At 46.9% G+C, this 13,457-nt stretch overlaps 1 protein-coding gene across 1 annotated transcript; it reads left to right on the plus strand.

The window, feature by feature from the left end:
• The first annotated feature begins 164 nt into the window (after positions 1-164).
• Positions 165-4,612, plus strand: NIFK (nucleolar protein interacting with the FHA domain of MKI67). Its single transcript, XM_026082178.1, has 6 exons — positions 165-323; positions 404-529; positions 1,582-1,690; positions 2,409-2,620; positions 3,166-3,243; positions 4,414-4,612. Exons 1-6 carry the CDS (start codon positions 180-182, stop codon positions 4,588-4,590), a joined length of 846 nt encoding a protein of 281 aa, XP_025937963.1. The 5' UTR covers positions 165-179; the 3' UTR covers positions 4,591-4,612.
• Positions 4,613-13,457: the final 8,845 nt, after the last annotated feature.

Genomic DNA, 13,457 nt, shown 5'->3' on the forward strand with positions numbered 1-13,457 from the left:
AGGCGACGCCGCGCGGGAACGCTTGGCCGCGCCGTTGCTAGGAGACGGCGCGCGCGCGGCGGCCGCCGGCCCGTGCCGCCGCAGTGCGCATGCGCACGAGGAGGGAGTGGAAGGAGGGGGTCGCGCGCGCAGCGCCGGTGACGCGTTTCCGGCGGCGTGCTCCGTGAGGCGGTCGCGACATGGCGGCGGCCGAGGCGGCGGCGGCCGCAGTCCAGGCCCCAGCCGAGGCGGTGGCGGCGACGCCGCTCCTGGCGCTGGAGCCGCGGCTGCAGCGCGAGTTCCAGCAGCAGGTGCAGCGGGTCCGGCAGAGCCGCGCGGCCAAGGTGAGCGGGGCGGGCGGCAGGGCTCGGGGGCGCGGGGGCCGGGCAGGGCAGGGCTAACGCGGCCTGCTGTGTGCCCGCAGGAGCGGCTGGTGGCGGGGACCGTGTACGTGGGGCACCTCCCGCGGGGGCTGGGCGAGCCCCAGCTCCGCGAGTACTTCGGCCAGTTCGGGACCGTCACGCGGCTGCGGCTCTCCAGGAGTAAGAAGGTAACGCGGCGCCGCGGGCCCTGCGGGCGCTCCGCTCCGCCCCGCTCCGCCCCGCTCCGCCCCAGCCTCCCTCGCCAGGCGCGGGCGCTTCGGAAATCCGTTTCCTTGTGCCCGGAGGACTAATCGCTCTTGTCTCCCGGCTCGACTGCTGTGATTTCCCCTCTCCTTTTCGTCCAAAGAGCTGTTAAAGCAAGTTTAACCTTCCTTTTTGTCTTTCTTGCTGTTACTGCTTGTGAAGTGCCTGAGCTACAGCAGTACGTTTGTAACTCACTTTYTTAGAATGAACCCTGAATCTGTCAGGGCTCTGAGACCTCTTGCTTACAGAACCTACTGACTTGGATAACGAGCAAAACTAACTACTTTCGTAAACTCCTTAGCAGCTTATGTGTTTTTGGCCCTGTCGCTGTTCCTCCGGCTTTGGTGCGCATCACGTGGAAAGCTTCGTTGCAGTTTCGAGAGTGGGCAGAAGGGGGCCCCGCGCTTAATTTCTTGTCCTGAAAATACTTCCAAAATGAATTTGGGGCTGATAGGCATTATATGAGGGATGATGGTCCCACAGATAAGCAGTTTCAGTGCCAGTAGATGTAGCCCCTTTCTTCACAAGTAAATGTGTTGAAGTGGGAAGCGTTGCCAAAATACTCTAATTAAGTGCAGACTGTGAAATGTCATGGAAAAGATTTTATTTTAACATTTGATTGCTTTGTGCTTGATAAATTTAACTTCTACACATCCGTGGGTTTATCATYATGTTACAATATTATATAAATTTGGTAATAAAAATGAAACAATAAATGCAGGGTAGGTTTTTTAATATATGTATAAAAATAGGGTATTGGTGAGTGGTTTGTTTCATGCACAGATATATACTTACAAATACTGTTTTACAAATCTAGGACTAAATTTGGYGCTTTTCATGAATTCAGTGAACTTTCTGAAATTACAGTTGTTTAGCTGAAAATAGGCCTTCACTTCTGAAGCATTAAAAAATTTTTAATTTAGTTCTTCAGTTAGGTATCTAAGCATCATTTCAGATTTTCTTCTATTGCTTGCAGACTGGAGGTAGTAAAGGCTATGGATTTATTGAGTTCGAATCCGATGATGTGGCAAAGATTGTTGCAGACACAATGAACAACTACCTGTTTTGTGAAAGACTTCTAAAGTGTAAGTATAACCCAAAGTGTAAATTATCTAATGTGCAAAGGAAACTCATACTTATTTGTGGGGGTTTTTTTTGATTATCTGAAGATTCTTGTTTCTTTACAAAGCTTCAGCCTAAAAGAATTTTCTGTGTGGCTGAGCCTTTCTTGCTTTTCTTCATGTGTAAAGAATATCACCAGCAGCCTTTTATTCACTACTACTTTTTTTTCTTCTCTAGACTAATAATGCTTATTGTATAATATCAGTGTACAAAATTTTTAGTGGGGGAGATGTTTTCTGTAGAGCAAATTCAATTCCTTTAATGTGGAAATTCTTTTTAATTTATAACTCTGTTGCAGCTGCTCTCTATCTAGTTAAATGCTAGGAGCTTTCCYGGTTAAAAGACTAATGAAATGAACGAATTTCTCAGACACAGTGATGCTAAAACTTGTTTTGTAAAGCAGTATGAGCTATATATGCTTACCAACTTGAGAAAATCAGGTTTATCTTTTGACTGTTTTCTGGATGAAACTGAAAATGTATTTTTTTTTCTTCCATCCATTATCAGTACTGTTACCAATGAGTATTTAGTTACTTTCCAGTCTTTGTGATGGTAAAATACTGTAATAATGCTTTGCTGTAGCGGTGGATAATGTTATAACAAGAACTGAGTAGCATTATGTGTAGCATTGGTGGGAAAAGTAGCTCTGCTATAATGTGATGTTATATGCTCTTGACACAGGTCAGTTCATGCCTCCTGAAAGGATTCACAAAAACCTCTTCAAAGACTGTGACAGAAAGTTTCAGAAGCCTTCTCAGCCTGCAGTCAGGCGGTACAATAAGATACGTTCTGTCAGTGAGAAGGCAAAGATGGCGAAGCGACTACTACGGAAGGAGAAACTTTTACGGAAGAGGCTGGCTGAAAGGGGGCTTGATTATGACTTTCCAGGATTTGTAAGTTTGGGATCATTTTAATGAGTGTTTAAGCAAAGCTTGTTTTCTAAGGACTCGCTAAATACAAGAAAATCACATGGTTTATGTGTAGCTGATGTAAAAGTTGTATTGTATCTGGAGCAGCAGGGAGACCTTCTTGCGTTAAGAACTGTATAGAAATTCTTGGAAATTGCAGCATAGTGTTGCTGGGTTGTACTCTGTGTGCACCTGGGTTTACTTTTCCAGAAGTACCTTGCCTATGCTAATCAAGCATATTGCTCGTTTGTGGAGGGCTTGGGTGATATACCTGTGTTTTGGGCAACACCATTTCTCTTTGTGGTATTTTTCGAAATGCCCMGTGGCAGCTTTTCATATGTTGCTACGGATGTTTTTGTTCAAACCAGATCACCTCTGTAGCAGTTTAGGCCACTTTTATTAACTCAAATTAATTGCTGAAGCAAAGATTTTGTAATTGTGAAGCAAAGAAGCCTACAGACTGTTAGGTGACGCTGTGTCTTTGCATGAGGAAGTCTGTAGGGTTTCACCTGGTCTGTCTTGCTTCCTAGGCTGCGCAAGAGCTTCACATAAAGAAAAAGAAAGTTAAAAAATCCAAGCCAAAGCTGAATGTTTCTTTGAACAGCCAGGTAAGACTGAACAGTCCTTGTGGTTAAATTCAGTGCCTGGAAACCTCGGCGTTATTTTCCTTTGAGAGTTGTCTTTAGCAGTGGTAACAGCTGCTCTGAGGTGCAGGAATGCATTTAAATGGAAGACAGTGGTTGATTCCACTCARGTTCCTTGTCTTTAACAAGACAAAGAGTGTTTTAGCAGCAGAGGCTTCTGTTCAGCATATTGTTACTAGCAGTGTGTGCCGTGAGGTGTGTCCAGGCAAAGGAGCGCCTGCTGCCTGGGTCTGCTACTCGGCACTTGTGACGGGAGCAGGTGGAGTGCGGGGGCCAGTCTTCTGTACGCCACCTCTGTACGTGCTTTAAACTGGCATAAAATGATTTCCCTGTGGGTGTTCTTCTGTTGGTATGTGCTACATTATAATGCCCCGCTGTGTTGATGGAAAGTAAGTTGAACCATTAATGCATACTAATGCTGTCTAGTGCCATGTAGATGCTATAGCATCTCTCCCCCTTCATGGTTTCCAGGCATAACATTCCAGTATATTGAAAGATACTGCCAGCTAAAACTTGTGTCAGGGTGATGGGAAAGATCAGGTCTTCAGGATTGAGATTTGGGACACTGGTAGTCTAAAAAGTCTATAAGCTATTAAATTTTCCCTTTTGTTTCATCACTTTTTTTTTTTGTATTACTGAATATATTTGCAATAGTTGCGACAGGACTGGTGGTGAGAAAGACAGGGTTAGCTGTCTCTGTGAACTTGTACGTTAGGTCAACTGAGTTCTGAGAATTTACTGAGAAGTTGGGATGCTTCAACTCTGCTATAGGCTTGAATATGGCATTTCTGTATGCCAATCTGAAATATACTTAGGGCTTTTTTGACTCTTTTCCTCTTGGCTTTCTTAGTGCTGTGAGTCAGAAAATAAAACATTTAGAAAATCACTGTGCATAATAACGTTTTAGAAAATATACCTTAATTCATATTTGCCCTTTGGCTTTGCCTTTGACTTCTGGTCTGAAGAAACTGTGTAGAAAAATAGTTATTCAGTTATAAAAACAAAACAATTTTCCTTTAAATGTGGAAGTTCTGATGGAGAGTTGGGCTGAGATGTCTTGTGGTACCAGACAGGTGGTGACAACTTTCTCTGGCAGATGCTCTGTAGTAAATTCCGGTTTTCTGATCTCTTTAGGATCCTACTCCAGTCTGTACTCCTACAGTGCTTGAGCGCCGGAAAGCTCACGAGGCAGATGATGACACAGAGGACAAGGAAATAACTGTCAGACTGCCCCCCAGCAGTGCTGAGAATGCTGTGCAGAAACCAAAGAAACAGACAAGAAAAAAAACAAACCTGAAGAAACAGAAATAAACCTTAAGTTTTAATGTCTGTAGCTAAGTTTTTCCTCAACTCAAAATCTGGTGAGGTGGAGTTTCTGGTGGTTCTGCTGACCTGTCTCAGTTCATCTTGCTGGACTGTGGTGTTTCAGCCTTTCTTGTACAGGGAATTTATTCACCGATTGTTCCCCTCCTGTTTAGCTATTGGGAGCTACAGGTTTTCTTGACTTCACCCTCGTCAGTGCCAGTGTTCTGACGTGCCTGTTGTGACCTTCAGTTAATTCTGTAACTTCCTTGTCTCTAGGGCTCCCTGCTTTGCAAGATGTGGGGCTGTCTGTTCAGGCCCTGCTGATGGGGCTGTATTTTACACTAATAATTAACGACAGTCTATAAAAAGGTTTGGGTTTTTATCCTTTTTTAATTGTGTTCGGTTTTGGTAGTGGTTCTTCTGTTTAACTGAATATCTGGTTATATGTGAATTCTCACATAGATACACAGATAGAGGGAGAGAGGTTTTCTTGCCCYCCGGGGAAGACATACCTTGATTTATGTTCTGTTTGCGGTAAGTCAAGATCTGCCTGTCCTGTCCTGGGCAGAGGCAGGATACCGCACTGCCTGAAAAATGCATTGGCATTCATCCCTGCTTTCACCAGTGCCCGGGCAGCTCAGCCTTTGCTAGGACTTGGAGTGGTTGTGGAGGACTTAAAGGGWTTGGGACTAGGAAGGTGGTGAGAAGAGAGAGAAGATGATGGCTGAGGTCAGTCACTTACATTCAAGATCCAAATTTCTTTCCCAAAGCAGGCAAAAAAGAYTTTTGTTTGACAGTGTACCCTGCTATTGAGGATGTAAGGTAGGTTTAGTCTGTTGACAGGTGGCCTAGCCAGAGTCACAGCTACCCTTTTGTTCCTCACATATTTCTGTAAAATGCATTTCACTTAGCAGAAGGCCCAGGCTTGCCCCTGCTGACATACTGCTCTGCCTCTGGGCTGACTGGGCAAAGATAACTTGCTAATTCTCTGGCATTTTGTGTGTCATAAACTTGCCGTTGTCTGGGTCAGAAAACTTACAAGGAACTTGAACTAAAGATGGGTGGATTTAAAATCCGTTACTTTTTATTTACTGTTTCCTGTAAGTGTCCTACAGTGCTGTCAAGTACGGCTGCCTTTTGAGGGACTTTTTGCAGAACTGTGGAGAGGAACAAATGCTGATGGCAATTTTACGTGCAACCGCTCTCAGGCTGAGCAAAGTTCTCTGTTACTGTGAGAAGATGCTTCAGTACTCAGAGCAGCTTGGGTTGTATCAGCAGTCCTGTTGTCCTCTAGGCCCCGCAGCATCTCACCCCTGTATCTTAGTTTCACTGCCTCTGTAGGACAAGGGTAACTTGTGCTTGTCACCTCCTGAAGCAGATTACAATATTGTAGTAAGCTTCTATCCACYGGCTGGGTGAACTAGGATGCGAAGGCAGGTTTGTGTCACTGGTAGTACAAGATCAGAGARCTAAGTGTAGTTGTTTTATTGTGCAGCAAGATTTATTCTTGTTGCAAATTAATCTATCATAACTGACTCAAAACTCTTAAAGCTGACGTACTAACYTCAGTGATGTTACTAATCTTGTCCATGCGAACTGGGTATCTGCATGTCCAACCTAAGCTCCTGCAGAGCTGTCCTTTATTTATTGGAGTTAGTATAGAAGCTGGAAATGCTTTTTAAACTTCTTCTGCAACAGATATTTTTACCTTTTCTGAAATTTTCATTGTGAGAAGATGTTACAGAACCAGCCTTGTGGTCTTTCCTCCTGGAAAAGCTGTTAATGTGGATTACTACTCCGAGAGCATGACCTTTCTTTAAAGGGTGCTGAGGTATGAAGAAATATGTGGGAGGTATACTTTATAAACAGTGTATGACTTTTGTACATATCCAGTCCTGTTTGAAAATGCAGTCTGGCTGTGCAATTAGAATTTGGATTTTACTGCAAATTTGAGACAGGTAGAAATTCCAGTCTGAGTTCTGTGGAACATACTTAGCCTTGGATTTTTTTATTGCTTGAAATGAAACACTCTGCTGCTGCACTGTTGGCTCTAGGTCAGACTTGGCAAAAGATTTCAGAGAAATGCCTAGGCCATAACARCTAGCTGCTCAGGTAGGTGGCCAGCACTAAATCCTGGCTATTCAAGACTTGGATTCTGGAGAGAAGAAGAAATTTGATCCATTTGCTGGCTCATTCTGTCCTATGTGGCCTGATTGTTTGAATAATCCTGTGTTCGTAATGACATTTGCAAGTGACTCAGATTATTTTCCTTTGTCACTGAACTGTCAGGGAAGCCACTTCGATGAATGTGCCTTCATATCAAACACTTGTCATCTTAGTCATGCTAGGGAAACCTCTTGACCAGCCTGATGGTCACCAACAGTCATCTGCAAGCTTTCTTCTTTTCACATTGTTTAATGTAAAACAGGCAGTGTTTATCCCTCAAACATGTGGAAAATACATCCTTAGTTAAGGTCTGGAGGGGGCTTTGAGATTAGTGTGATCAGAGTGGTTGGGAGAAATATTACCAGGCATTGCTTATCTGTTAGTAACTGAGGAATTTGAAATGTGGATTCGTTTTGATCCTTAGAAACTGACATGAAGCTCCGGAGAAATTTTGCCATAACTACTTCATACAGCAGAGAGCAACACAACAGGAACAGAGCACATCTGCCCAGAATGGACAGTTCTCTTTTAAAAATGCATATTGTTAACGTTACGTGTTGTGCAAGTAGAGATGGCTGTTAGATCAAAAAGAACAAGAAATGTGGCTGCACTTTCTCCTCCTATCYGGCACTGAATCTCTTGAATGCAGTCTTAACACTGGGTGGCAGCATGTTTCAGCTGTGTGGACACAGCCTTTTTTTACYGCCCTCTGACAAGCAGAGCTTAAGGTTTCCTGGGAAATGACTTCCCAGATTTATAAAGGAACCTGTCTAGTCATAGCAGTTTAGTGTGACCCAGCTTCACTGGTGATCTCCAAGAAACCAGTCTCTAATTTGTCTCTAGGACAATATGCGAATACAGGAGAAATMTGCTATGTATCTTAAATACGCACATTTCTTTGGTGCCAGTAAAATTAATACAAAATAATCCTGATGAGACCACTTGAGTTAAAGCTGCTCTTAAGATACACTTGATAAAATGAGTTAACTTATCCAGTCAAATTTCGCATTCACTGAAGTCCGAGCAGCTCCCTTCCAGTGCTTCCCGTTCCAGCTCCCCGATCTGCCTTTTGAACCTTGCGTTGCTTTCCTCCCCCTCTGCTTCCGTGACTGCGCTCTCCTCTGCGCCTTGTGTTCTGCCTATGCCTGYGTCTGGAAGCCCGTGTCTACTTGCTGCTTTTTTCCATGTTTTACTGGCTATTTTTCATACTGCTTGCCATGCCTGGGCTATCCTGCCTAGTCGCATGAGCTTCCAGGGCCTTATTCTCATGCTTGTTCCTTCAAGCTAACGCCCTGGCTGGTGCTCTCTCCCCAGGTTCATTGTGTAGTAGTGCRAGCGATAAGACATTCATGAAAGCTGTGCCTACAGTAAAGTCCACTTCCAGGACTTGTTTTCCTTTTTATTGGTCTTCCTTGAAATCAGGTCAGTTTACGTGGCAAATCTGAAGAGCAAGGAAACAAAATTCTGTGCTGCTTGAATGAGGGSTCAGTAAGCCCAATGATACCCCGACTACAGCAAGAAACTCTCAGGAGAAGGGTAACTTCTTGGTGACAGTTTCTGTTTTTAGGCAGCCTGTGTTATTAATATACTGCTCTCCTGGGAGATGTATATAAGCAGAAATTCAGACACCTGATACTTGCCAAACATAGTTTCCATAGCAAATGGGCGGACGTGCTGTGTCATGGGTTATATGTCAGTCCTTGCAGTGAGTTTCGTGTTCTTAGCTCTCCAGTCGGTTTATTCATTCAGCTTGGACAAAGGCAGACCTCTTGCCCACTGTAATTTTAGGGCAGGCTGTGAAGTGTTTTAACTGGGTATGTGCTAGGGGTTTGGTTTCAAGCCACAGCTTGAAAGCTCTCTGACCTTTCATAAGTGACTTAATGGGGCTGGTTTACTGAGTCTCTATGGATGTAGCACCATTATCAAGCTTCAGAAATGCCTAGAGGCTATTTAGGAACATCTGCTCATTTACTCTTATTTATGCTGATTTCTCTGTTTGGCAGGAAGGGAAGCCAGGCTTAGGAATGTACAGCATTTCCCAGCACTGGAAGTAAAAGGGGAATGGAGGGGGAAGGAAAAGCAAAATTGGCTGAAAAACAGAAGAGAAAGGAATCATGAAGCAAATGCTCACCTCTAGAGGAAAAGGGGTTGGTGGACTTGGCAGTGTTAAATTGTGGTTGGAATTAAAGATGTGGCCTGATGCTTTTTGCATTTGTTTTGCCCATTAGGTGTGCGGAGATTGTGGTCCAGGCTGCACGGCGCTTTGGGAGCGTGCTGTAAACCATGGTCCACGTGCCAGGGCCTGCTCATGAGCGCTGAGTAGAGGAGGAGAGCAGGCTGGGCAAGTGACGCTTGCTCCGGGGATGCTCTTGGCCGTGACAAGCCTGTTGGTTTGCATACCTGACTTTTAAGATGTCTGCGGCCCTGAGGAGCAAGTCTCAAACCTGACTGCAAACAGCTCCGTGCACGGCGCTGGGTGGTGACATCCCGTCCTGTTGAAGCAAAGCGCCAGCGCGGGCAGAGGGCAGCTCTGACAAATCCCTCCTCTCCTAGCTTCTGACAGCGCAGGGGTATCAGGCTCCCGCTTTGCCTGGGCGACACAGCCAGCCGGGCCAGGGCTGTGTTGGGTAAGGCGCCGTGCAAATCCCTGTCCTGGGCACGGCGTCGCAGGTGAGCGCGCCAGGCAGGCGGGGTGCCAGGAATGTGGGGGACGTGACTCCTGTTAGATGTGTTCCAGGAATAGCCATGGGTCCTCGCCCTGCACCAGACGCCGCTGTCCAAGATGCTGTTCAAACACGGCCTGTCCCCCAGAGTTTAGTCTAACATGCAGGCTGTTAATGAAAGCCCAGCACCAGGGAAATGTCCAACGCCGGACAGCAATAATCTGCTCCTCCTTAGCCAAGGCTACGTGGGGGATCAGCCCGTGGCGCTGCGACGCAGACGGTGGGGAGGGCCGTTCTGTGGGTCAGGCTGCTGCTGGGCACCGGCAATGCAGGCACGTCCCTCCCTGCCCGAGGCCAGCAGCTGTCGGAGCAAGCCCAGGAAATGGTTAACTGCATGAGTGAGAACTGCCAAAGTGAAACGTTTTCTCCTACGCGGGGGGCAGTGAGGCCTCTCATCGCTTTTCCTACCTGGCATTAATTAAGCATATGGCAGGAATTGAGATGCTGGCTGTCCTGGGAGACTTGGATTAGTTAAACACCTGTTGGCTAGGAGTTTGTGTCCAGTATCTATGTGGATCTCCTGCACTAGGAAAGGATAGGCTACAGGGAAGCTCCTACACAAAACTTAGCTCTAATCAGGGAAGAAAATGCAGTTTTATGTTTTTCTTAATATGTTGGGCTGCTTTACTGCAACCAGCTTCATTGTGAGTGGCTTCCCAATAGAGCTCAGTATGCTGAATAATGCAGAGATGGAAATGCGATGTGCAGCAGCAAAGGGCTTTCTGAGGGACAGGAAAAACAAGTAAGTAAAGGAAATGCTTCCAGCTGGGATTTAAGAAAGGATGCGGCCAGTTAATCAGAGAGCAGGAGCAGTGGAGAAGACACGAGCACAGTGCTAGGAGAGGATTTCTATCTATTCATCTAGTCACTGTGGTAGCTTATTCAGCTGCTAGATGGCAGGCAGGATGGCAGGCAGGGCACGCAGTCCCCGGAAAACGTGGGACGCAGAGCTGGAACTCAAATAGGAGCATGTGTATTTATGGCTGTCCCTTCAYGTAATGACTGTCCCCATGGGCTGCTTCCAGCTATTGCGACAGACAGGGCGCTTGCTGCAAACCAGGCAATGAGCGCCAGCACTCAGGTAACGCGAGGGCATGGGGGATCGCGTACAGCAGCATCCAGTTACATGCCGCCCCTCTGGAGTGATGGGGGCTGGGGAGCTGTTTGGAGCGGGGCAGAGAGGGGAGGGCTGCTCACAGCTCCGGGAAAGAGCGTGCCCCCAGGGAGCTCCTGCTACAGCCCAGAAAGGGGGCACGTGAGGAACGGTGTTTGGAAAGGCTTGGTCAGGATCGCTAAAGAAGTGCGAAGATGCAGAATGCGAGAGCACTGGATGGGGGCTCCTTGCAGAGTGCTCACAGCACTCTGGGATTTGAAGCCCAGTGACCGTCAGATCCAGCTGGATGTGGGGTCAGCAGGACTGTTGCTCTTCCTACAGCTCTACTGAGGATTGACATAAGACCTGAAGGCCAAGTGTGGCCATAAACCCCACTGATGGTTGTCATCTCCCTGATGCAGTGGGATGAGGGCTGGACTGAGCAGAGCTGAGTACTCACTGCTGAGGAACTTGGCTCTCTGAGCCTTTCTTGTCCTCTTCTGACACAAGTGCCAGCAGAGTACAAGGTGGTTGGTTGGAGCTGTGCAAATTGGGATTGGATAGAAGATAAATTGTTTTTCTACGTGTCCTTCTGTTCACAGAGCCAGCTTGGTCACTCCTAATGTGCATTTTGCTGCCTACCCTGCTCTGAGCCTGCAGTTGGATGCCCTGGTTTGGCCCCTGCCACGTCAAAGTACTTGGACATGATGAGCTTGTGCCTATGTGTCCTACAGGCTGAAAGAGCTGGCAGTGCTTGCAGTGTTGCTGCCAGGACTTAGGGTATTGCAGAGGCTGCTTCTGCTGATGTCCATGAGTCCTGTGAGCTCCGTCTGTCTGCATGAATATGGACACGTGGAAACCAACGGAAGYGAAGGCAGGGTTTGTCCATGCCGCGCTATGATACAGGCAGGGCGCAAAGCAAGCGCTGCATTAGCAGAGGCCTTCATGTGCGTTGCAGGCCTGCAGGCTTGAGCAAAGCAGGCGTGACTGTGAGGATGAATGCTGCYGGGCTTGGGGGCAGCGCGGCGGGTTTCTGCCGTGGGCCGCGGGCTCTGCAGTGYGCTGAAGGCCCCTTCTTTCCATGGTCGTGTATTCGACCCTGTGCTTGGCCTGTCCTATGGAGTCCAGAGCCTGACCTGAGTTTGAAATTGCTGTCGCTTTAAAGAGCATGGGGGGAAGAGGGCAAATAAAAGTGGATTTTAGGATAATGATTCTGGAATGCCATGTTTTTTCTGTGCGTTTCTCCAGTTCTGGCTGAGGGCTTGGAGAGCAGGTACAGACCTGGAAATCGGGCTGCTTACTCCTCAGTTGAGCATTGCTGCAGGTTCCCTGTGAGTGCTTGTGCAAGCCCCCAGCTTGCACATGCTCTGCTTCCTCTAAAAGGCGCAGAGAAGTAGCAGTACTTCTGTYGTGGTGGCTTTGCAAGGCTCGAAGGACAGCACCATTTCAAGAGCTTAGACAGTCCCTCGCATCTCTGCCTGGYTTGCTGGGTTAATGCACGCTCCTYGCCCGCGGACCCCGCAGCGGTGGCYGCGCTGGGGAGCGAGCAGGGGGCTGTGCCGCTCACGCCGCAGCAGCGCGGCCGCTGACTCGGCTGCCTGCAGATATTTTACTTCTGGTGATGTGAGAGCTGGAAAGGACCCAGCAGGACTTTCAGGTGCTGGGCTGAGTCTGCACGTCTGACCGCTAGAAAGGCTGCGTTCATGTGCCCAGAAGCGACGGGCGGAGGAAATGCAAGGCAAATCTATAAGGCTTTTCCCTCAGCTGTCCCGCATAAATATGTGGTTTGCTGTTCATTAAACAGGCAGTGCTTAAAGCGCGTTCTGCTGAATTGTATCCTGAAAAACAAACTATCCCCGTAAAATGGAACTGTTGGAGTTGCTAGTGCTTTGAGTGGGCTGGAAGGAGCTGTGAGTGCAAAGTATTAGTGTTAGAGGCAGAACAGCTTCTCCTAGGGCAAACCTATCCTTGGTGCACTGTCAGCGCAGTCACATCGGGTAAATCACAGTCCTGGTTTTAATCCTGAGAACTGCTGGCTCAGCTTTTTTTCCCCTTCAGCTCATAATTCTACGAGATGAAATCCTGCCATGTTAATACATAATATAGATTTAATCAGTCGGTTGTTAAGAACCGTTTGGAGCTGGTGTTTTGGACACTCAGTTTTGAGGGGCTGCCGGTACGTTTGCTGTGGTGTTGTCCAATGTCAGCCCTCCCGCTGCATTCAGTAAGGGCTTCCATTAATTTCAGTGGAAATCTGCATTTGGGGTGAAGGGTGACCTAATCTGTAAAAAGGATCTTAATCCATTTACTTAGCCTGTCTTGCAACRCTCAGCATTTTTTCCTTGTCGAGAGCAGACTGCATTCCTAACCTTGATGTGTCACTTTCCAGTTGGTTTAATATTTGGGTGAGAGTAAAAAGGAAATGTTTTTCAAAGATTAAAGGAATCCATGCTGCTAAGGTATGTGAGTGTGTGATGTGCATGTATAAAATGAAGATGTGAGTGAAAGAAAGAGCTGTAAGCGTTTCGATGGTGGAAGAAAAAGATGAAATAAAAACAGGGGATGACTAAACAAAGCAAGAACAGGAAGAGATAAATCCTTCTAAAGGGGTGTAATGGGTTATTAGGAGGGAAGAGGAAATGGGGCTGAAAAGTGATCTAGTGTAAATTTAAATGCAAGACAGAAATAGGATTCCTGTTAGTCTGACCTGTAAATGTCCTCCCAGAGGCCCGAGGGCAGTCAGGGAAAACATGGGCGTGTATAGCTGTGATAAAAATATGAGATCTAGTACCTACAGCTAGCTCAGACTAGAAACCCTTCATCTTTAAGGCTGCTACATTAAATCTAGCTCAGCTCAGAAGAGATGGAAAGCTGTTGCCAGTAACCTGTGT

This window comes from Apteryx rowi, unplaced genomic scaffold (assembly GCF_003343035.1).
Source record: "Apteryx rowi isolate R43461 unplaced genomic scaffold, aptRow1 scaffold_57, whole genome shotgun sequence".
Lineage (NCBI taxonomy): Eukaryota > Metazoa > Chordata > Aves > Apterygiformes > Apterygidae > Apteryx > Apteryx rowi.